General features: G+C 47.6%; 1 protein-coding gene across 1 annotated transcript in view; it reads left to right on the top strand.

Moving 5' to 3' along the window:
* The first annotated feature begins 7,190 nt into the window (after positions 1–7,190).
* LOC147673315 (unconventional myosin-Vb-like) overlaps positions 7,191–23,773 on the top strand; it is a 131,011-nt gene continuing 114,428 nt past the window's right edge. Inside the window, exons 1-3 of the mRNA XM_086947145.1 lie at positions 7,191–7,264; positions 22,381–22,491; positions 22,780–22,942. Coding sequence (XP_086803271.1) covers positions 7,238–7,264; positions 22,381–22,491; positions 22,780–22,942 — 301 coding nt within the window. The 5' untranslated portion in view covers positions 7,191–7,237. The remainder of the gene's footprint in view (positions 7,265–22,380; positions 22,492–22,779; positions 22,943–23,773) is intronic.

Here is a 23,773-nt window from a genome sequence, read left to right as displayed (position 1 = left end):
AGGGAAGGGGGCAGGAAAAAAGGGTGCAGGCTCGGGGGGGGGGGGGGGAAATTGTCGTCAACGTTTCGACCCAACGATAAGCAGGGTAAATGATATCCTCATGGACGGGTCTTCATCAGGACGGAAGGGGTGGTAGGGGAGACTTAGTTACAAGGAAAGCAAGTAACCCCGACAGTATGGGTGGGCACCTGTAAAAACAAATAAACGGGCTAAATATCTCAAACCGACACTCAAAAGGTCGAAATACACAAAACCTTCATTACCACGGGCACTCACCCTTTAATGGTGTGCCATTGGTGTGAACTCAATTTGCAGTGAAAAGCTGTCCAAGCGTGCTTTTCAATACTAAACGAAGGGAGAAGCGCATAGCCATCAGTGCTATGGACATAGGATTACAATACTACATGAAACAACCAATGGTGCTCGAAACCGCGAGTATCACTCACCCACGCAGTATGTAACGGCGGGAGAAACTCCGGTAAATTATTCAATAATCCCAATGGTTATCCATGGAAATATGTATACCATTAAATTTCGGAATCCGCGTCCAAGAGCCATATAAGCTACTCCTGAGAAAAGAACGTGTCTCCAAACATACCTCAAGTTTCACAAGGCGCGAGCCGTCATCGTGGCTCCGTCTACATAGACTGCTGAGTAATGCCCTGAATCGGCTGTTAAATACAAAGCGTGGCACCAACGTGCACGCCGCTGCGGATTGCTTTGGGACACCGAACGTTGCCTAGCAACACGTGAAGTTCTTACTGTGGAAAGACTCCAGACAGATCAAGGAGTACCGAGTTTAGAAGAATGGAGAGTGACTAATTATAAAGCACATGAAAAACTATACAAATAATATTTACAATGTCGATCATAATGTATATTACACATTATATTTAAAGAAACACAAAACCAAGTGCTTTTGCATATGTACAGTTGGATATACAATTGTGAGCATATATACAAGTTGGTTACACGGTTGAAAGGTTCAATAGATACATAAATCTACTGTGTACATTACATCCCAAAATTAGGAAATAAGAGAATAGATGATTAAGTATACACGTACCTAAGCAGCAAAGTCTTAGCATATGGTAAAACAGATATCAACCTAGGGAAAGTTCCAAGGTCCCAAATCAGCCATTGTACTTTCATTGTCCTAGACAGCTACTTTTCATAAATTGATTTATACGTGTAAAATTTCAATAATAAGAAGAACTTTTTCAAAAAGTGAAAATTGTTGTGTGTGTCCTTACTTACCATACCGCTAATGAGTGAAGTATATAAAGAATTAGTATATTCACAATATAGCAAAGAAATTGACAAATATCCGACAGAACCAATTGTTCACGCGCAGAGTTGACGCGCAGCGAGCGCGCCGATTGTGCGCCGAAGGCGCGCCAAAGGCAAGCCCGTCTGCGCCCGGACCGCGCCCAGCGCCAGGACCCCTGGCCCCCTCCGCCGAGGCAAGACTACACGACTGACCTACGACGCCACAACCCTCCACGCACTCAGTGCCGGCCGGAACCCTGCCTGCTACCGAGCCACCCCGGACGCACCCACGTACCCTTCGCCTGCAGAGCCTGACGATTCACCTGCTACCGGACCTGTACCGCCCCCACCGAGTCCAACACCAACAGCAACCACCTGAAGAGCATCCTGCTCAACACCCGCTCCGTCCACAGGCACGCCGTGGAACTCTGGGACCTGCTCGACGCGACAGCACCAGACGTCGCCTTCCTCACCGAAACCTGGATGAACGCCTCCTCAGCGCCCGACATCGCCATAGCCATCCCGGACGGATACAAGATCACCCGGAAGGATCGCGTCAACCAGACGGGAGGAGGCGTCGCCATCGTCCACAAGAACACCATCCACATCTCGACTAACTCCGACGAAACCTTCACCGCCGCCGAACACCTGCACTTCCAGATACACACTGACCCCAAGACCACCCTCAGAAGCACCCTCATCTACAGACCACCGGGACCACGCACACAATTCAGCGAAGACATTGCAGACTTCATCAGCCCGCACGATCTTCCCTCCGCTGACTACATCCTCCTAGGGGACCTCAACTTCCACCTGGAGAACAACAACGACAGAAACACCACTGCCCTGCTGGACAACCTCGCCAACCTCGGACTCAAGCAACTGGTGAACACCCCCACCCACTACGCCGGCCACACGCTTGACCCCGTCTTCTCATCCAGCAAGCACATCTCCTTCAGCCACGCCACTGGACTCCACTGGACCGACCACAGCTGCGTCCACTTCAGCTTCAGCAAAACTATGACCCACCACCAGCCGCAACAGGTCCCCCGCCGAAGCTGGAGCAAGATCACCGCCAAGCAGCTCACCGCCTTCCTCAGCCAGAACACTCCCACCAGAACAACGGACCCCAACGAAGCAGCTAGCAACCTCACCAAGTGGCTGACCGCCTGCGCCGATGACCTCGCACCACTAAAGAACCCTCCCAGCAGACCCGGCAGCAAGAAAACCCCCTGGTTCACCGACGAACTCAAGGAATCCAAGAAGAACTGCTGCACCCTCGAGAAAGCCTGGCGGCTCGACCAGACAACAGGACCGCCCTCAAGCACGCCACCCGCAAACACCATCAGCTGATCCGCGACACCAAGAAGACGGCACTTAAAGAACGACTGGACAACAACGCCCACGACAGCAAGGAACTCTTCAGCATCGTCAAAGAGTTCTCCAACCCCAGCGCCGGAAACAATGACATCACTCCCCCGCAAGACCTCTGCGACTCACTCGCCTCGTTCTTCCACCGCAAGATCGCCGACATACACAACAGCTTCGGCGCACAGACCACGCACCCTACCACCGAACCAATGCCCGCCACCACCACCCTCTGCAACTGGACCCCGGTCAGCACCGAAGACACCACCCGCACGATGAACTCCATCCACTCCGGATAACCAACCGATCAGTGCCCACACCACGTCTTCAACAAAGCCGACGCCGTCATCGCACCCCATCTCCGAGACACCATCAACTCCTCCTTCCACACCGCCACCTTCCCAGAGAGCTGGAAGCACGCCGAGCTGACCGCCCTCCTGAAGAAACCAACGGCGGACCCCACCGACCTCAAGAACTACCGCCCCATCTCGCTCCTTCCTTTCCCGGCCAAAGTGATCGAGAAGACGTCAACAAACAGCTTGCCGCCTTCCTCGAGACGAACGGGTCCCTCGACCCCTCGCAGTCCGGGTTTCGGGCCAACCACAGCACCGAGACCGCCCTCATTGCAGCCACCGACGACATCACACTTTATTTGTTTAGCCTCTATGCTGTGTTTCGTCTCCCTTCTGTTCCTCTTTAGTGCTGTGTTGTGTTTGTCTTATCAAAGCGCCAGGACGCCCCATTGCTGGGGCAGCTGTGCGCGGTATAAAAATAAATAACATAACATAACATAACATCAGAAACCTGATCGACAACGGGGAAACAGCGGCCCTCATCCTCCTGGACCTCTCTGCGGCGTTCGACACTGTCTGCCACCGCACCCTAGTGAAGCGCCTCAGCAACATCGGAATCCGAGAGAAAGCGCTGGAGTGGATCATCTCATTTCTCACCGGAAGAACCCAGAGAGTCCGCCTCCCTCCGTTCAGATCTGAGGCCACCGAAGTCATCTGCGGCGTACCACAAGGATCTTCACTCAGTCCAACCCTCTTCAACGTCTACATGAGCCCCCTCGCAGCCATCGCACGCCAACACAACCTCAACATCATCTCCTACGCCGACGACACCCAGCTCATCCTCTCCCTCACCAACGACCCCACCACCGCCAGAGCCAACCTACACGAAGGGATGAAAGACGTCGCCGACTGGATGAGGAACAGCCGCCTCAAACTGAACTCAGACAAGACGGAAGTCCTCATCCTGGGATCATCACCCTCCGCCTGGGACGACTCCTGGTGGCCCCCGACCCTGGGCACCGCTCCCAAACCAACGGACCATGCACGCAACCTGGGCTTCATCCTGGACTCCTCCCTGTCAATGACCAGACAAGTCAACGCCATCTCATCCTCGTGCTTTAACACTCTGCGCATGCTCCGCAAGATCTTCAGATGGATCCCCACTGAAACCAGGAAGACCGTCACCCAGGCACTCGTCACCAGCCGACTGGACTACGGGAACACCCTCTACGCCGGAACCACAGACAAACTTCAAAAAAGACTCCAAAGCATCCAGAACGCCTCCGCACGACTCATCCTGGACATCCCCCGACACAGCCACATCACCGGACACCTGAGAGACCTGCACTGGCTCCCCGTCAGCAAGAGAATCACGTTCAGACTCCTCACCCACGCACACAAAGCTCTCCACGACCTGGGCCCCAAGTACCTCAACGACCGCTTGACCTTCTACACGCCCACCCGCCAGCTACGATCGACCAGCCACGCACTCGCCACCGTACCACGCATCCGCAGAGCCACCGCCGGAGGAAGATCCTTCTCCTATCTGGCAGCCAAGACTTGAAACTCCCTCCCCACCCACCTTCGGCGAACCCAAGACCATCTCTCCTTCAGGAAGCAGCTCAAGACCTGGCTGCTCGAGCAGTAACTTCCCCCTCCCCCAGCGCCTTGAGACCCTCCCGGGTGAGTAGCTCGCTTTACAAATGCCGTGATTGATTGATTGATTCTTATTTAAATTTGATACACAGGTTCTGAGAGTCACTGGGATACCCCATTATCTCTAATGGCAATGATAAATATGAGCGGAGAGTGGGCGGGCTTTGAATACATACTCCAATACAACATGGCTCGCAGAGCAGCAGATCTGCTACCCAGGCTCGACCTAAAAACTCCAGAAATGTCTCCACAGAGACAGAAAACTCCCAGCCCCAGAGAACATATGTTACCTGTTTTTCTGCATGATGCCGTGCCTAGGTTTTTTTACTGGAGGGGTAAACTATGCTTTGACATACTCAACAACTGTTCCGACTTACTATGTGTCCTCTATAATGCAGCACACATTCAAAGTTTGATGCCATTTAAACATTGCTCCAACTTAATGCCTGTCTTGACAATGCCTATTTTTGGAGGCAGCTCCCAGTAAACAAAATTTTATTCATGGGTCTTTGCAGAGGCGCAACTAGAGCAAAATTTCGGGGGGCGAAGAGCTACAAACATTTTATTTGGGGGGGGGGCCTAAATCTTTCAGCAACAGTCAGAGTGGAGATGCTGGGGCTCTAAGAAGGGGTGAAAAAATAACAAAGCCTTGTTAATAAGTAAATGGTCTTTTAAATACCTGTGAATTACTCGGGCGGCTGCAATAAGACGGACGCCAGACCAGCCAGCCCACAGCAGCTCAAAAACTGTGTGTGCGCGCCCGGGAAGCTGACTCAGCCTGGCCGACACTCACAACGGGGGGTGAGGGGGTGGCTTGAAGCCCTTTGAGCCTTATGGGCGTTGCACACCTGGGTCTTTGCATGGGAACACCCATGTACCACCTATGGATGCTGCCTTGTGGCACAGAGCACTTCTTTGCTTTACCTTAGGGCTACTTTCCAACGCAAACCAAGTTTTGCACTGGAAAGTAAATTCACAAAAACATTTTGAGCTGGTTTTTGTCTCTTTGGGCAGCATTGGACTGGTCAAAGTGTAAGTATATCTGGCCTATAATTGTGGCCTGGTGCACTTTGTTTGTATGGCACGGCGAATCTGCGGTCACTATGTCTTTTCGCCTCCTGTAATGAAGGTGGGAAAACCATGTTTCTACAAAGGGTGGATAAACTCAGATTTGGCCTTACTGTGGCCAAAAAAGAGCCATGAGTCAAGGTGAGGCACTCAGGAGGCTGGACAGGAGCTCAAGGGACAGGAGGAAGGTGACAAGATCAGGGCACAAGTCCCAAAAAAAGAAGTGAGGGGAGGCTGACGTCACGACAGGAAGTGACGTCACGAAAGATGGCTTGCACCATTGGACTCATTGCCTCCCCTCGCTCACCCCTTAGATGCGATTGCATCAAAGAAGCCAGCGCGTGAGCAGCGTTCAGAATGAGCTCCGATCTCGCCCCAGAGAGGCCAAAGAGTGAATGTGTGGCTCCATTTGCTCCAGTACTCGAGCTCCTAGAAAAATAAGTGGGGGGACGCCGTCCACCCACGTGGTACCCCGACGCGAGCCCTGGACAAGATCAAGAAACAGGTGAGGAGCTCGAGAGAATGGAGCAGAACTCTGAAGTGTCCCAGAACCATACATAACTAGCTCATTCAGTACAGGTTTTTAGGTCGAACCTGGGCAGCGTATGCACTGCTCTGCAAGGCATGCTGTAGGGGCTTGAAGCTCCTCCCACTCCCTGCCCACATTTTTCATTGGCTTGTTTCATTGTCCACTGTAAACTGGGGCTCTTCATTGGTCAAAAGGCTTAGTAGTACCGCCTTGTCTTATTTTGTAACCTCTCATGGCGACATCCCCTGTTACGTGTGTTGTTGCTCGGTAGGCTTTAATTACAGCCTCTAAGCACTATTTTATCAAATAGTTTTGTCCTTCCTGCAACACTCTCCTATTTTTTTTATAACACGCATTTACAATGGGTCTCACATTTATGAGCGTTTGAGCTATTGGCATTGTAAATGACAATGCCTTTTATGTATCTGTTTTAAAAACAACACATAAATAAAAGGCATTGTCATTTGCAATGGCAATAGCTCAAACTCTCATAAATGCGAGACCTATTGCATTGCAAACGCTTGTTTTAAGTGGGTTCTGGGATTTGTAGTCCTTACTTTAGAGCAGCAGAGCCAAGGCAACATATCCCAGAATGCAAAGCTACACTTGCTGGAGCCTGTGAAACGTGAACGCTCACCTATGTTAAACCGGAAGCCCCTGTTCCAGCTTTATTTTGTGCTTTTGGTTTAAATAACCTGGTTGGCAGGAGGTCACGCGCGTGACGTGGCTCGTTGACGTGTGTGCCTCGTTGCTCTTCAGTATTCGAGGCGGGCATGTGTTTTTCCTCCTCTTAATGAATTGCTCCTGCTAGTTTACCCGAGCGGCCGCTGTTAATCACTGATTGTCCGCAGGTGTCCGGTGCATCCAGGCCAGGCCCGGGCAAAGTGCAGCGCCAAAGAGAGGCCAGGCGGGGTGGGCTTCAGTGCGGGGAGCCGGGCTCGGGGGGAGGTCTTACTCGGGTTCAGGATAGGCCCACCTGCGAGGAGTCTGGCATAGACGCTCCCAGTCCCGTCCACCCGGTGCACCCTGCGAGGAGGGGGGACGAGGCGCCGCGATGTCCGCCTCTGAGCTCTACAGCAAGGTAAGGCCGCCACCGTTAACATGCACAGGGGGCCGGCTTGGGGTGAGGCTGGGAGGGATGGGGTGTTGTTGAAAGTGGTTAACTGTCTCGAAAGAGCACGTACATCGCCTTTCACTTGCTGCCCCCCTGGGGTTTCACCCTCCACAGGAAAAATCAAGGCCTTGCTTTCCTTTCGAATTGTTCAAAATTATCTCGATGTATAACAGGTTAGCAAGAGAGTTCCGAGCCCAATTGAAGGACAACGCCCCCCCCCCCCCCACCCCTGTTGTGTATTGAGTCTAAATCCGGGCAGTGGGCCCCTCGCATCCAAGAACTCCGGTGCTACTGCACCTGCTGCACTAATACTGGCTATGTTTTTGGGAGTTAGTTCTTGGAAAAAAAGATTGTGTCTAATCATCTGCGTGGATTTGCTGCCTCGGCTTGCTTTAATGATCCTTTAGGGGGGTTACATTTCTGAAACTTTTCGAGTCATTTCTTACAGAATGTGCGGTGCTGAGTGGACATTTCAGAGGAGGGAATTCACCGGATTTTGCTCTTTCCCACCCTCCCCTCCTTATTATTTTATTCCTGCCATTAAAACACTGTCTGTGCCTGTAAAGCACTGGCTGGGTGGTACCCTAACTGCTCCTCTGTTACACAGCTGACATCCAGCAAGCCTCACTTTACATGCTGAGACTTGTAGGCTCAAGGTCACCCAGGGGTCAAGGGGCTATTTCCTCCCCTCATGGTCACTTTCCATCTCTTGACTGCTTCCTCACGTGCCTCCTCTGTGCCTGCTCTTGAGGGCTGCTGGCCAGTGCAAAGTTTACTATTTATGGCTCTCGGTCGCCTCGATGACCCCAGATGGAGCCAGGGTGGGGTTGAGCTAGGATGGCTCACTTGTTGTGATGCTACAACTTGCCTGCACGTAAGAGGCATCCCCTCTGGCCATAAAGACGCTTGCGTAATGCTGGCTGGTGCTTGATTCTGTGTACAGTATCTGGGGTGTGCAAGGCCCGAGCTGTTGGAATAGCCCTGATGTACATAACATATGCAGGTCGCCGCGTCAGAACTAGGGTCGTATGCGGAATCCCTGTGTACTACAGGAGGCCTCGACTCTTCCTGCATCCATGGAATCTCATGGAGGGATAGCAAAGGGCACTAATTCTCCACCAGGGGCCGCTGTACCCGAGACTGATGGGCGAGAGGACTCCCCTTATCGCTTATGGGTAGAGAGCCTCTTGAAAAGAGCGTGTAGCATAACTCATCTTGCTTATGGAAGAGAGAACACGTATTTGGTGCATGGATGCAGTTTGTGTGGTGACCTCACACGGAGTTGGGCCGCGGGTACCGGCACTCTTGTTTCTGCTCCACGGTGTTTATGCAGACTTCGATAATTGTGGTGTTTAAAAGAGGGGAGCCACTTTTCATGTTTGTTTGTGTGACCTAGAGAAATATCTATTGATCTACTTTTAATTGGAAAAGTTTCCCAACCTTTATGTATTTCTCAGCAGTTTGGCCACGTTTAATGTTTGTGCCCACATTTTGGCGGCGGGGGGGGCGGGGCGGGGCGGGGATCGGGCCTGCGCCTGGTGAGTATTAGGACCTGTTGTTCACCACTACCAGCACCTCTATGTTGGAGCGTCTTCACCACACTAACTCTGGTACAGTTGATGGTAGGGCTCCTAACCTGCCTGTAGCACCTCTTTTTGTCCATGTCCTGAGCACATTTCAGACCCTTGGAAAAAAGACCGCCCCACCCACTTATCCTCCTCCTCCTTTCTCCGCCCTTCTGCATTAGCCCGTGCTCCATCTTCCCAGCTTAAAGCCTCTCTCCAAACGCCTTCCCCGTCTAACTCCTCACCTTGTACTGCGTCAATGCCGTTGGATCAATATGTCTTTCGTCTTCTTATTATGGAAGTTCTGATCGTTACTCACTTGGAGGCCGAATTTGCCATTTGCTGGGACCTCGCACTATTGGTATCCCGACTCTCTTGGATTTGATTTTACCCCGATTCGCAGCGATCACCACTACTCATCGAGTCAGATGTCCTTGCCTGAAATGTATTCATTATAAAGCCAAGGTTATTGTGTTTATCTTGGTGATATCCCGCTATATGTTGTTGTTCTATCGATACCCCTTGGGATTCCTTCAATTGGTCAAGTATAGTTATTGAGTTATTGGTGCCGGGCTGCACTGGTTCTGGTGCACCGGAGACTTGTTATTTATCTTGGGAGCGCTTCTCTCTGATTCGCTGTCAGCCGCTTAATTAGGGCAACGTTAACTGATCGTGTAGCACATATTATTCATCCTCGAACAATTACGAGATATATCACCTTCTCGGTTACTGAACCTTTATGTAGACCGTAAGCCCTGACGAAGGTCCCTTGGCACTGGGGAGTGAAACGCGTTGGCTGTGTGCCGCTGTTCTTTTCAAAGAATTCAATAAAAAGAAGAACCTTCGAAGCATTTACTTGTCCTGACTTATATGTAGTGCACCTTCCTTTGGTCTTTAATTCTTATAGCAAGTCATAAGGTCTTTATGTTAACATGACATCCAACCTCCACCCTTCCCAACTGCCCCAGCCTCCACTCCCCTAAAGGGATCTGGTAGGAGGCAAATATGCTGGTGGCTGAATGCTATATAAATTTAATACCAATGTAAAAAAAAATGCGCTGTTACTCCTGATGAATGACTCTAAACATCCAATGTCTGTTCTGTAGGCTAATCCAAAATCCGAATGACAGACAATGGCCAGGGGGGACTAACCCAAATCCTCTCTGTATTCTTTTTGTTTCATTTTATGTGCTTTAGCAAGTAGCTCAGGCTGTCTTTACTCCAGACCTGGCCAGCAGGAGCTGTTCAGCTCCCACTTGTCAAATAAAGGGTCACCTACGAGTAGCAAAGTGTGTCGCAGCCAGAAGTCAGAGCCTGGGTTCATTTGCTCGTGATGAGTGAGGTGCCCTCCATGCCACGGCTCAACAACACGCCTGCCTCAGGTTCTGGGTGCAGGCTGAGGATTCGCTCTTTAGGAGGGAGGGATAACATTACCTTCGACAGCCTTCTCCGCCGTCCCTTCTTTATCTGTGGCACATATAGATGCAGGGGGTGCCTAGCGGGAGATGGCTGAGAAGGCTCGGATAAGAACCCACCTCTGTGCTGGGGAAGAGTTCTAATTTAATATCATTTGATGTGCAGTCCTAGACCGGTCAACGCTATTTCTATAAGTGATCAGGCTAGAATTATACTCTATACTGGAAGAATAAGCTAAGGAATATGTGATGAAATGCTATAAACTATTTGGGAATGTTTAAGGAAATTATTGGAACTGGAGTAGAATTCCAGTACTGTTATCTACCCTGGAGGTTTTTAAATTAAACAAATGAGTGTGTAACAGATGCTTGTTGGATCCTCAAGGCAGGTGAATTTAAGATGTTGTTCCCATCTTAAGTGGTTCATTCACTGTTGGATTTTGTGTTTTAGATGCATGGTTTCCAACAGGAAAATGTTCTTAAACCTCTATATAGAATTATATTTTTTTTGGGTCTCTGTGATTGAGTTGTACTGTACATACGTTGTATTGCAGCATCAGCCAGATATCTGTTTGCTACCAATTGTAACTGTATAATTTAGTAAACAGATAATTTATTTGTTAATCTTTAAAGAAAGTCCCAGTTTTGTGAACGGAACACATTGGTTGTTGGATTCTGCTCTTGGTTGTTGGATTCTGCTCTTGTTTTTAAACAATGAAGGGCTAAAGAACAACGCTCAATCCTCCTATTTGGATGAACAAAAAATTAAATAAGTTTAGTGGAATATTTAAAATACTTAAACAACATTTTCATTTACTCGGTGTACATGTTGAATTAAGAGCAAGGACAGTTCCTCTGTAACTATAAAACTTGTAAGGATATTGGAAGTCACCAAAGAGTTCCATGATGACCATAAAGAGGGATGAGGCCGAGGTCATGGCACTCTGTGTTGACATTCAATATCCTTTTACCATACAGCAGAGGGTATTTTATTCCTCATAATACATGACCCACCTCCCTTCCCGCAACCAGTTTAAATCCGTATTTTCATGCTCTTTTATATAAAAAAAAATAGCATTGTTGCAGGCGAATACAAGAAGAATATCTAGTGTGAAATTAACACACCATAAAACAGCTAAACCTTTTGCAAAAAATATTCACATCACTTTAACATGTCAGATTAGAAAATGTGCTGTAATTCAGAACGTGTAGAAACATGCAGACATATTCTAATTGTTCTATAATGCTGTAGTAGTATGCAGTTATTTTCTTTCCTGCTGATGGCTGTTCATTTTAGAAAAAAAGCAACAAGCAGGAAACAGACGTTATTCGTTGCTGAAATGGCAGATGTAACTCTGATCTGTGTCCTGCCTTTCACCTTAGCCCTGGCTACGTCACAACTCGACTGTAATAAGGAATTTAGAGACCAGCTTTAATATGGTGTAGCAGGCTACTGTGTAGTATAAAACAAAGGATTGTGGGTATTGTAGTTTATTTGGGATTGCGGATAGCCAGGGCCTGCACCACATGTCCCGTTGATGGAACGCGTCTTCATCTGGTTCCTCCTGACTGTACTCAATGGTGCACCATGTGGCACCCAGTTCCTGGCTCTAGCACGCTCCACTTACCCTGAACCCACTTCTCGAGTATCTTTGTTTTAAGGTGCAGGGATCTCACAGCGCTCTAGTTAAAGAGCGTACCTCCTAAACACGTGTTGACCACCAAAATGCAGATGGGCTGCCTTAGTGCAGAAAGCCAGTCTTTGCTCGCTCTGTTGAGATCAGACGCGCTCTTGGAAGGTGCTGTCTTGTTTTTTATGGCCGTAAGAAGTAAACCTTATGCTCTATCTTGCTGTAGGTAAATCCAGCACATATACCAGAAGCGAAGTCATTTTGGAGGGTAACCTTACCAGATGCACTAAAGTGCCTCGCCATGGGTATGAAGCGCTATCTAAATGCAATTGCAATGCATAGTTACTAATACTGGTGATGCACCAGTTTCCATGCGCTTCCAGTTTGCAAATATGTGAGTGCAGGGGGTTAACCTGCTTAAGATTACACAATTTGTTATAGTGGAGGAGCTGGTTCCACATACGAAATCACAGATAGTAGATCCCCTTTCCTTGAAGTATGCTGGAGTTGGGGGCCATTCCTCCTCTTCTCTAACCCCCCTCTAATTTACAAATGGTGCCAGAGCTAGTTCGTGGATCCTACCCCTGGCACAGCCTTGCTTGGTTATACTGCACCATAGACGGTGTATTAAGCAGCTATTCCGTTAAACCCCCACCCCTCAATTCTACCCCTCTGCCACCTTCGCCCCTCTTCACCTCTGACCTGTAGAGTTGTCTATTCACCTCTGTATTCTAGGCATGGTGGCAGCCTCATGGTCTGGTGTTCAGGGTGGCACTGGGTGCTTCGGGTCTAGCTGGTGTTGCAAGTTTACTTGCCTGTCTGTGGACTCGGTCATGGTCCCCCTGGGTAGGTGATGCCTGGCATGAGTTGGATTTGTAAGCAGAGGCGGGTCTACGGATACTGTGATGCCCATAGCTGATGGTGGCATTGGCTCTACTGGTTTTCCCTCCCTTCTGGTGGCATTGGCACCCCTGGTACCCATAGAACCTCCCTATGGTGGCCGTTGCCTGCCTCGTGTGTATCCTGCCCCCTGGGCTGCCAGCATCCCATCTGATTCACCCGATCCTATCCCTGCGGGTGGCAGCTGATCCCTGTTTCCATCGTGCATTGCCTGTGTTGGCAGTGCCACGCTCAAGACTCGGATTACTTCCTTCTAGTGCTAGTTGGCCTCCCAAAGCCCACATCACACACCCTGTGTTGGCAGCAGCTTGCGTTATACTTCAGTTCATTAATCCGATCAAACCGGATGTATAAAGTGCAGTTAATAACCTGCGAGCGTATCCAGGCGCTATCTTAGTTGCCAAAATACATGGCGCCACGTTGTATGTTGCCATTTGTGTATTTGATGCCCAGGCCAAAGGGCAGTAAATGGTGTCTTATTTGGTTCCCTGGTATGGTGGCACCAGACATGCATCATACGTGGGTCTATGCAGCGGTATGAGTGGCCACTTAGCAGGGAGTAGCCATCATTGGTGCAGCAGGTGCAGTGACGCCAGGGCCCACGGATCTGAGGGCCCCTTGAACCCTGATGATTGCTGTAGTTTACTACCCCACCGGCAGTCAGAGGGGTCTTTTTCCTTCCTTGCCCCAGTGCCCGTGGCGATCTTTTTACTCAGGCTGGTTAATTCGATTTTGTAGTCTGTGTAGGTTGCATTTGTTACGACCGAGTTTTGGGAACCTTTGTCAAGCTGTCATGTGGAAGTCCACCCCGCACAGGAATGCTGGTTTGCTTAAAAGTAATCTGTAAAGATCCTTGTCTAAGCCTCGTGGTGGTGTGTTGGAGAAATGACGTGTCTGGTTACCTTTACATCTTTCGACCCCCCTGGGTGTTGGGGAACGAGAGCTTTGCAAGTTTGCAAAGAATCTGTTTATTATAAATAGGGCGTGGTCTGGTACCCGTTGCTTTCGAGGCGCTCTGTTATTCAGGGCTTGTTATCGGAGTAATCTATCCGAAGCCGGGTCATTCAGTTAAAAGTAACTTATCTCTGGCTCCTGCCCGCCACCTGGTCCACCCCCTCCCACCTAAGAATGGGAGGCAGGTGTCCTCCGCTTTCGGAGCTCAAAAGAGGAGAACTTAAAGTAACTGTTTCCTTCTTTCTATTCTGTCACAATTGATCAGAAAAGGTCGGCGGTTAATACGAATTTAAATGTTTTGTGGGCTTTGAAAAAACATTCAAAACCTGTGTCTGAAATGTGAAACCTAGATAACGTCATAAACTCTTCTGGAGTGCGTCATAAGCTTTTGGATTATCTGTAGCTTTTTTTTTAATAAAAGCTCGGAGCAAATGCAGCAGAATTCGAAACGGCTTTGCCATCGAATTCAGACTTTGTATTGAATATATATATATATATATATATATATATATATATATATATATATATATATATATATATATATATATATATATATATCTATATAGATATATCTCTCTCTCGATTCAGGCATGGTCTTCCTGGCACATAGGAGCATACCCTGCAGGTGTCGCTGCCTTTGGCTGGTAGCCAGCAGCACGCCTCTGCTAGCCGCCTGGCAGATGCCCTCCTCTGACTCCCATGTCGGCCCTCGGGTCCTCCCAAATGTCTGGGGCACGCCGAGGAACCCTTCTTATTGTGTGCTGAAATACAACCAGGGTGCGCATGCGCACGGACTTGGGTACCAGCCTGCCGCCCCGGGTCACTCGATCCCTCGGTTGTCAGACCTCCGTGTCTGCTCATTGCGCCTCTACCCTGCACAGCAGCCCTTTTATTGTCTTTCTGCAATGCCGGCCGTTTCTGGGGTCTAGAATTACCCCGCGTTGCAGAATCGGTCCTAATTGCAGCGTTTCAGGAACTGCTGCGGGGGAGGGCAGTGCAGTGCACGCTGCAAGGGTACCCTGAGGACAGCGGCGCGCGCGCAGCCTCGCGGGAGGACCCTGGCTCCACGTGCTCTGGGCGCGAGGCTCACGAGCAGCTGCGTGCTTCGGTGAGCTGCCGACACTCACCACAGCGAGAGACCGTCCGCGGACAAGACCCCGCGAGGGTCGAGCCGAACCCTCTGGGACACGAGGACCACGAATACAAAAAAAACACATTTATTCGGCCCACGTCATTGAACAAGTCCGAAAAACATAAAAGTAACTTAGTTGCATAGGCAATGTGAAATGTCACACCTCCATAGGAATGGCCCCGAACTCGAGTATGTATTTATGCATTTTTATAAAGCGCGGACATTACCCGAAGGTGTCGGAGCGCTGTACAATAGTCAGTTACAATACAAAAGAACTGCGGAACACAATAAAACATTACAAAGAAAAACAGGAGACTAAAGGAAGGTTACATAGAGACAAATTATAACTTTGTACTTTCTGTCCGATTTGATAGAGAAGCCAGAGGCGGAAATCTCTAAAGGTTTCTATTAGTGCCCTGAAGAGGCCTCCTGATTGTAAGAGCGCTATACAAAACACCAATGAACTATAAATGAACGTAAATGGGACAGAACAGAGGTAAAAGGGCTGGGAAAGGCGCACCATTAACACCCTAAGGATCCAGTGGCGGCTGGCATGTATGATGGTGGTGAGGCGGGTGGGAGGGACATAAGTAAAATTATGACACCTACCTTCCTGGCACGACAACCTCATGGCTCGAGTCTTCTCCAGGCAGGCTCCCCAACGCAAGACTCAGAAAACTGCAGTAACCAATCCTGGTGCGGCTCTCATGCGGCATGAAAGAAGCACCAGGATTGGATGGAGCGGCCGCTTTCGGCGCTCCCAAGAAAACTGGAGCCCTATGCTGTCTCTAACCCAGCTGTCTTACAGAGGCTTAAAATGTGCATGTCTGGCTAGCTCTGTCCTGATGCTCGACATGGGGATTTGCAAAAATAAAATGGTAATAAATGAACTTTATTACCATATTATTTTTCCATCTCTAGGGGCAATTAAGTTAATGTGGCGGCGCTACTCCCCTCCCCCCCACCTTAACTGAGGAGCCACCCCTAGTAGCTTTGCAGGAGAAACCTCTTCAGAGCTTAGTCGGGACACTGTATGGAAAAAACGGGAATCCACAGAAAACCAGGCTACGGGTTGGAAAGAAATCGGGACTTCATGTTGACCAAAATTAGGTTTAATAGGGGGAAGTGCAACTAGGAAATAGTGGTTTAGGGCGCTCACAAAATCTGTCCGAATCGGTGTTTGTGACATTTGTAAAAATTGTGGCCTGAACACGAACTCTTGTGAGATACTGGTGAAACGGAACGAAGGGGATAACATTTGGGCCAGCCAGAGACTTGAGAAAATGGCAGGGTGGGGGAAGGGAGTTGCCAATAGCCAACATGTGATCAGTAGCTCTTTATCCCAGGCTGTGCATTCCGACGGAGTGTCTTATGTAGGTCGCTGTTACTTTTAATAATGTTAGGAGAATAAGTATCTGTTTTAGATTATTTGGTGCGCTTCTGTTGGACCAATTTAAGTGAGGGTGATATCGCTAAATACATTCTAATTTATAGTTATCTAAAACTAAGAAGGTAAGATGGGAGACTTGCAAATTAGAGCAGAGAATGTCATCAAATAATATCTGGAGTAGCGTGCTACCCACTGTAAAACACCTCCCCGGGAATAGTAAGAGAAAAGTAATTGCAATTTCAATACAAGAAGTTCTTTTTAGTTAATTTTAAGAGTAATATATTGTTACAATACCTTGGACTAAGATAGTGGTGAAGTTGGAAGAGGTCTGCAAGAGATATTGAACTGTAGATGTAGAGGTTATGACAGGTGGTTCTTAATCTTGTTACGGAAATCTCTTCAGCAGCAAACTGTTAAATGTATGTCTTCCATCGCCATTTAAGTGTGTATGCACAACTAGAGCAGAGTATGTATTTGTGGGGGGGGGGGGGGGGGGGGGGGGGGCATATGACCCAAATTGCGAGAAACCACATTAATTTCTCGTCTGAACAGAATTTTTAGCGTTCCGAAAGGAAATAGTCTTATTGGATGGGGACTGGAATCTCTATTGTTCCGCTACTTAAGTTGGCCTTGCATGTAACAAGTGATCTAGAGAGGGTTAAAGGGGGACCACTGGAAATACTAGGGATCCAGAGATCTGGAACCCAATATTAAACCCTGCTTTGTTTATTTTAGATGGCTGGGCACCTCAATTGTGGAATACATGTTTGCATTTTTGTGGGGCTGGGGAGTTTGTCACATCATTGGAAGTAACTTGTGTGATCTTAGCTGGTTGTTTCGGATCGCAGTCCTCGTTCATTGAACCTAGGCTCGGAGCTGGAAGGCTTAAGGCCTGCCTGCCAAACTAAACAGAAGTATTTTAGAAATTCAACAGAAAGGGGCGCTTAGATGAGACCTGGTGGAAAATCTGTAGTTGGGATGTGGACAATGGCATGAGGGAATACACAGCAACGAATAGCAAACTCCAGCTTTTCTTCACCAAGCAAAAAAAAACGAATATTCAGCTTGTGTATGAACCAGGGAAACCGTAGAAGGATGTTCGTGCTTCAATTCGAAGGGAACCTAAGATTTGGAATTAGAACTCTGAGGTGTACAGTGGATGGCAAGTTGGTAACTGACCCACCTGAGACCTCAAGGGTTTACCCTTAGAAGGAGACTTATGATTAGTTGAGTGGGTGCTGGACAGTGTTGGGGCTCCTCTCCTTTTATTTGCCCCCCCCCCCTTCCCAACATTATGACAATTACCTGGGATACCCTGAGAAGAAAGGGGAAGCATTAGGAGGCTGGACTACTGAGCAGGACACTAGGAACACTGTCTGAGGGTGGATAGCGCGAATACACAGTGGTTCTGAGTGGAGTGTAGCGATGTCTGTGGTTACTGAATTGTAGAATAACCTACTATATGAAGTCTTCAGACGCTGCAGATTGAGGGGTCCTTGTGTGGTCATTTAAACCGAGCTTAAAGATGTCGAAATTATCGCTCTCAACTTTCTAATTTAAACTAGATGTGGCACTTCTAGCTCTTGTCCTTGCAGTACTGCGCCTCCTACATTGGTGCGCGGATCAGATTTGTACTTTGGTGCCCCCCCCAAGGGACATGTCTATGTTCTACGTGCATCTACGAAGGCAAGAGCGTAATTTGTGTGTTCATGAAGCTACTTTTTCGTTGCATGTAGAGCAGGCCTTTGGAGTGGAGAAAAAATACTTTAAAAGACTGGGTCGATGTAAAATGTTTGTAACAAAACTTGTGCACTAATCTGGTGGTAAGATCCACAGCAGGAATTTGTGTTGGATGATTCGGATGTATTTAGTGATATTGCTAAGTGTGTGTGTGTGTTTTTTTCTTTCGTCTGCTTTTATTACCAATACTTTAAAATGTACAACCTCATACTTTTTTCATATCATTCTAGTTCCTTTGAAGTGCTTGCATTTTATCGCTCAAAATTGCACATATTAATCTATTTATCTTGTAGATGCATTGCTACATATCATTTTTATTTTTGATTGGAATAGGCTTAATCAAAAGAATTAGTTGTGACTCTCAAAGGAGGAAGTAGTGTTAACTTTGCCAATGCTTGTTTTCTTTAGGTCTGGCCTTTGAGACCATTTTAGATAATTCGTCAGATTACTCCTTTATCACCTAAAAACGCATAACCTAGGTACATAGAGGGACTTTTTTGTCAGTGGGTGAATTCATTAGTTTGTTAAACTGTCAATCACATTTTGATTTTGCACCACCAAGTTAAGATGGTGATGGGAGCCCAGAGTTGAATTATGCTTGCAGGGGTTAAGAAATTTCTGCGAATATTATGAAAGAGGTTAGAGGTAGAAAAAGAAGTTGCCAATAGGCACTCCAGCCGAATTAGTTCTTGCCAAAGTGGAGTCTGTTAGTATCTTAAGCCAGATTTCCATTAATGGATGTTTTTCGTTGTTGTTAGAGGTCGCAAGTAGGTCCTAGGATTAAGACCAGACCTGCTGGCATGATGGAATTAGTGAATATTTTAAGGGGCATTATCCTGAGATAAGTTAAGGAGGCAGAAAGTTATGCATCGAAGGTGAGCCTGCTTGACTAAGGTGAATGGACACTTAATGTCAACGAAGATGTCCGCTAGAACGTTCATTAATGATATTAACACGTGCTTCTTGGAGCAGGAGGGTTCCAGTTCTCATCACCCCTCCCCCTCTCTCTCTGGAATGCCCAGAATCTAGGTTTAGCCTCTATCCTGTTCCTTCGGTCCTGCATCGATGCATCATCGCAGAGGAGTGATGCTCGTCCACTAGCACCTGTGGCAACGGACTGCAGTATATTATCTTCCGAAGCAAATATTGATCTACTGTGTTATCAGCCTCGAGTGCTTGCTTTCAGCTTGCCTGTGTGTGTTTTTTTTTTTTTTTTTTTTTTTTACTGGTCTGGGGGTTTCTTTCCATGGAGGTAATCAATTATAGTTTGTGTCATCTGGACGAGATGTGACCTGTAGGTTGTAGTCATACTGAGTTAGACCTGTTTATTTGTATTGTATCCTTAACTTATCGCTTGTCTTTCCATTGTACACTTGGATCAAAGTAATCGCTGGGGCGCTTTCATTGTGGTATTGTGCCTCCAGCTGGTTAAGTGCGATCAAGTGCGGTAGGCTGCTCAGTGAATGAGCGGGTGGGTATGTTCTTAGTTTGCTGTACAATGTATCGGTGTGAGGTGGATGAATGTTAAACCCTCCTATGGGTGGTATGCTTGGTGTTGGTCCATAGAGGTCACGTCTGTCGATCATCGATGGTTTTTAGCCAGTGTACGAAGGTGTGTAGATGGGAAGTCTCAGATGTGGGCCAAGGAACGTGCGGAAAGAGTTGGTTGGGGATGGCTTTTGGAATATGTTGAGTTCACGCAGAGGAATTGGCTATGCTCAATCATGTTGTGTTTAATTTGTTTGGTCTACCGCAGGAATGTCTTGTTTGAAAGGTGTAAGATTCGGCCCTAAGAAAATAAATTGAGAAGACCATGCCTTGTTGCACAAGCTAACCACATGTCTGCAAGATTTCAGTCTTGAATCGATTTCTGAAGAGCTACTTATGCTTCCATTATCTCGCCTCCACAGTTGCAACCTGGCCAGTGCGGGCAGGATGGGCTCATGGGTGGCCTTTGGGTCCAAAGATGGCTCCATCTGCTCGGATCCACATTTTCTTCAATCCATGCAAGTCACTGGGTGACGGTCCAGGGTGACTTTCGCTCATCCTGCAATTGAACTGATGAATGGAGCCGGGTGAAGTACTGTAGTGATTGAAGGAAAAGAAGAATATTTTAGCCAGCTTGGACATAAAATGTGCCTTTTCTCCAACCTCTGTCTCATTGGTGTTCTTAATTTTTCATGGGTGGCGAATGTATGAAATCTGGTAAAATAATTGGAATGCGGTAGCACTTAAATCAGTGCAGAACTCTTCTCATGTGTGCTCCTTCAATTCAGATGGATTGCATTGTGGTATGTGTAGTCCTTGCCTCTTATGTGTTTTTAATCGTCATTTACAGTAAATGTTTGATAAACAATCAATTTCATTTTCACCAAGGTTATCATGATCATTGAATCTCTTTAGAAGAACCAGCTTGAGCAATCGTGATGACTTGGAAGGCTGCGGAAGTAGTTGAATGATAAAATCTCAAAATGACTGGTCCCCTGAAGGAGAAACCTCCTGTGCAGATCACCACCACATTACGGTAGCATCCAGGCAAAGCAGCACAGACTTTTTGGGGGTACTGGGTGTAAAGCAGAATCCTCCCTCCTTACCTGTAGAACAGATAACATAAATGAACACTCTAGGTGTTGAGCCCTGGAGTAGTGTCATTGACTGATCACCTTCTAGAAAGGATTCCCTCCTGGACATAGCAGTACCCAAGGCCATGCCCCCAGTATGTTTTTACGCATACCTTGTGATTTACACTTTCAATGGCAGCCGGCAAGGCAACAGGGATGGCCTTTCATACCTCAGGATCTCCATAGCCAATTGCCTCTTTGGACCCCCTGATCTGACTTTTTCCATCTCCTAATCATCCCAGCGCATCATTGCCTATTCCAAGTGACGCTGAAGATGCATTTGAACTCTTCCTCCTCCCCCCCCCACCCCCCCTGCTTGGATAACACCGAAAGGCTTACTATGGGTCTACATTCTCAGTTTTCGGAGGATTGGACCGGATTACTTGTAAAGAGATTGGGGGTCACCTGTCCATGCTTCCGGAATGAAAGGATCAGTGGGTAGGGTCGTTTCTATGATTTGCCCAATGGTTGGTGCCAGATGTTTCGTAGCCAAAGGCTACTAGTGATCTACCAGAGGTTAACGTGCAATCCCATGTTCGTAAAGCAATCCAAATCCTTGATGGCCAATTCGTAGATTACGTTCATTTGCATTTAGAGCATTTTATGTTTTATATCCTGTGACTTTTGGAGGTTACTCTGGCTCTTGTGCTGTGGCTGTTGATTGCCATCTGGAAGCGTAACCGAATGTCCCAGTAGCCCATCTTTGTCCAGCCCATCGCTTACTCTAGTCTATCACAAGCCCATTTTGCACTCTACCGTGGCTGTCATTTGTCTGAACAATTTCCCTGTGGCTATTAAGGGATTTTTATCCACTGGCTGTAAAGTTATTGTGCTGTACTAACCCCCAATCCACCAATGATCCGTCAACTTGGTTCTAGTCACACTTTATTTTTGGATCAATGACTCACCTGTTTGTAAACTCCACTTGGCACAAGGGATGCCATATTCTTTCTCAGCCTACTGATCATAAGTACTATATTTAATCTGGATAAATGTTTGAAAGTGAGGTGGGTACCACTCAGTACCAACGGGTGAGCCAGATTTCTTTATTTTGGGTGGCGGAGGGAGGTTGTATGGTGTGATCATTGATCATCTGGACTGGAGTTGGAGGGGTACCTGCAAGCGTCCACTCAAAGGTAATGCTGTAGTGCCGGCACCGATGTTTCATCCTATACGAGCTGATTACGTTTGGAGAGCATGAAGTCCCTAATGGCTGTTGAAGAGCTGAGACCTGTTGGTCTCTCACTTTCACGCTTGTATAAGAGCGCAGGATCCTTCTGTTCTAAACCTGTGGCACGACTATTCTTGTGCACATCTGCAATATCATAGAGATACTTAAGAAGTGGCAACCTGGTGTGTGCTACAATGCATGTGGTAAATGCAGAGTGTGGTGTTATGGTTGAGCCTGTTATTGCAGAACAACTAGGACTTATTTGCACTTGGTTCATCCCAGTCTGTTGTTGCACCATTGATCTAAAAATGGAATTAAATAATTCCCAGAGTACTTACCAGTGACGGATTCAAATGTGCAACCCGAAACATTTAGTGCTTTGAGAGTTCAGGAATACGCGTGGCCTGCTTAATGGTGGTTGACTTTAGCTATTATGTGGCTTGGTTGGAGGAACAAATCACATTGTTAGTCTTTGTTCTATATCGATGAATGATTTTCTACATTTCAATAGTATTTGGGAGTGTTGTCGGGTTAGTAACTTCTGTCCACCTCTCACTCCTTTAGGGCACCAGGGTCTGGATCCCGGACCACCAGGTGGTTTGGAAAACGGCTGAGATCATACGAGACTATCGAGAAGGGGACACCACACTCGTGCTCCGGCTTGAAGATGGCACGGTGAGCTGCTCTTTCACCAAGGAGATGGTCTTTGAAAGCTCATGTGTTCAAATCAATTCTCTGTTACAGAACACTTGGATGAATGCAACTCTGTTCTTTATTGTCTTAGTTTAACGTAGGAATTAGAAAACTTATACCATTTTATGCCAAGTCTTTGCCCTGCTTGACTCCAACACCTGGACCATTTTTGTACTTCTGATGAAAGATTGTATTTTCTGTGCCTTTCCCATCTATTGTCTGGAACTTAAATTTATTTTTCTTAACTAATTGATTCCTTTAATTTTCAAGGTCCTTGACTATGCAGTTGATAGACCTCTTCCCTTTTTACGGAACCCTGACATCTTGATGGGAGAAAACAACCTCACCACACTCAGCTACCTGCACGAGCCAGCTGTCCTTCACAACCTGAAAGTGCGGTTTCTGGATATAGGCTCCATCTATACATACTGTGGTAAGACGGGTGATGGACTAAGGAGGTTACTTCGATTGTCTAGTTGATGCCATGCACAGCACACCCTCATCGGAGAACAAATATTGCCTTCAAAATCGCCTTGTCGTTCATTCACCAAGTGATTTGGTTTGCAACACTTCTAACCCCAGTAGTTAAAGTGTTTTTTTAAAATATATCTTTATTGGCAGAGGAGTAACTTATCATAGACATAAGAACAATGATCCGAGTACACTCCTAGTGGAGTGGTGTGGTGCACTGGTTAGAGGCGGCAGACCCGGAAGCAGAGAACGGCCCGGGACCACGGTTCAATTCCCAACGCGGCAGGGTCGTGGACCAGGGTCAGCGGACTCGATAATTCTCGCCTCGGTGCCTACTCTAACCAGGGATCACACTCGGCAACTCTGGGTATTAGCTTGCCTCATCTCCACAACGGCCCCCCACATTCGCCGGGGATGCCTGGTTTCACCTTGGAGATACCCAGTAGGGACCATCTCACAGGGATAGCCAGGACGGGTTCCTCAGCGGTCTACAGCGCGGAGATACCCCATGTGGGGTGATTCAGGCGCTTTACAAGACATCATTACATTACATATGCATTACATTCGACCTACACAAATAACGTGGCTGCCATGCAAGCTACCTCATCAGATTCCAACCCCAAGGGTGTCCACCTTGGATCATCCCACCACACTGTAGAAACCCTCCAGCGTTTACAAACCCCCTGCCTAACCCCCCCCCCCCCCATGAGTTAAAGTTAAAAGAAAAAATAGTGGCATTATCCAGATATATATAATGTGACCAAGGCCTCTGTGAAGGCCGAAACGTTATGCT

This window comes from Lissotriton vulgaris, chromosome 12 (genome assembly GCF_964263255.1).
Source record: "Lissotriton vulgaris chromosome 12, aLisVul1.2, whole genome shotgun sequence".
Lineage (NCBI taxonomy): Eukaryota > Metazoa > Chordata > Amphibia > Caudata > Salamandridae > Lissotriton > Lissotriton vulgaris.
This window is presented reverse-complemented; position numbering and strand designations above follow the sequence as displayed.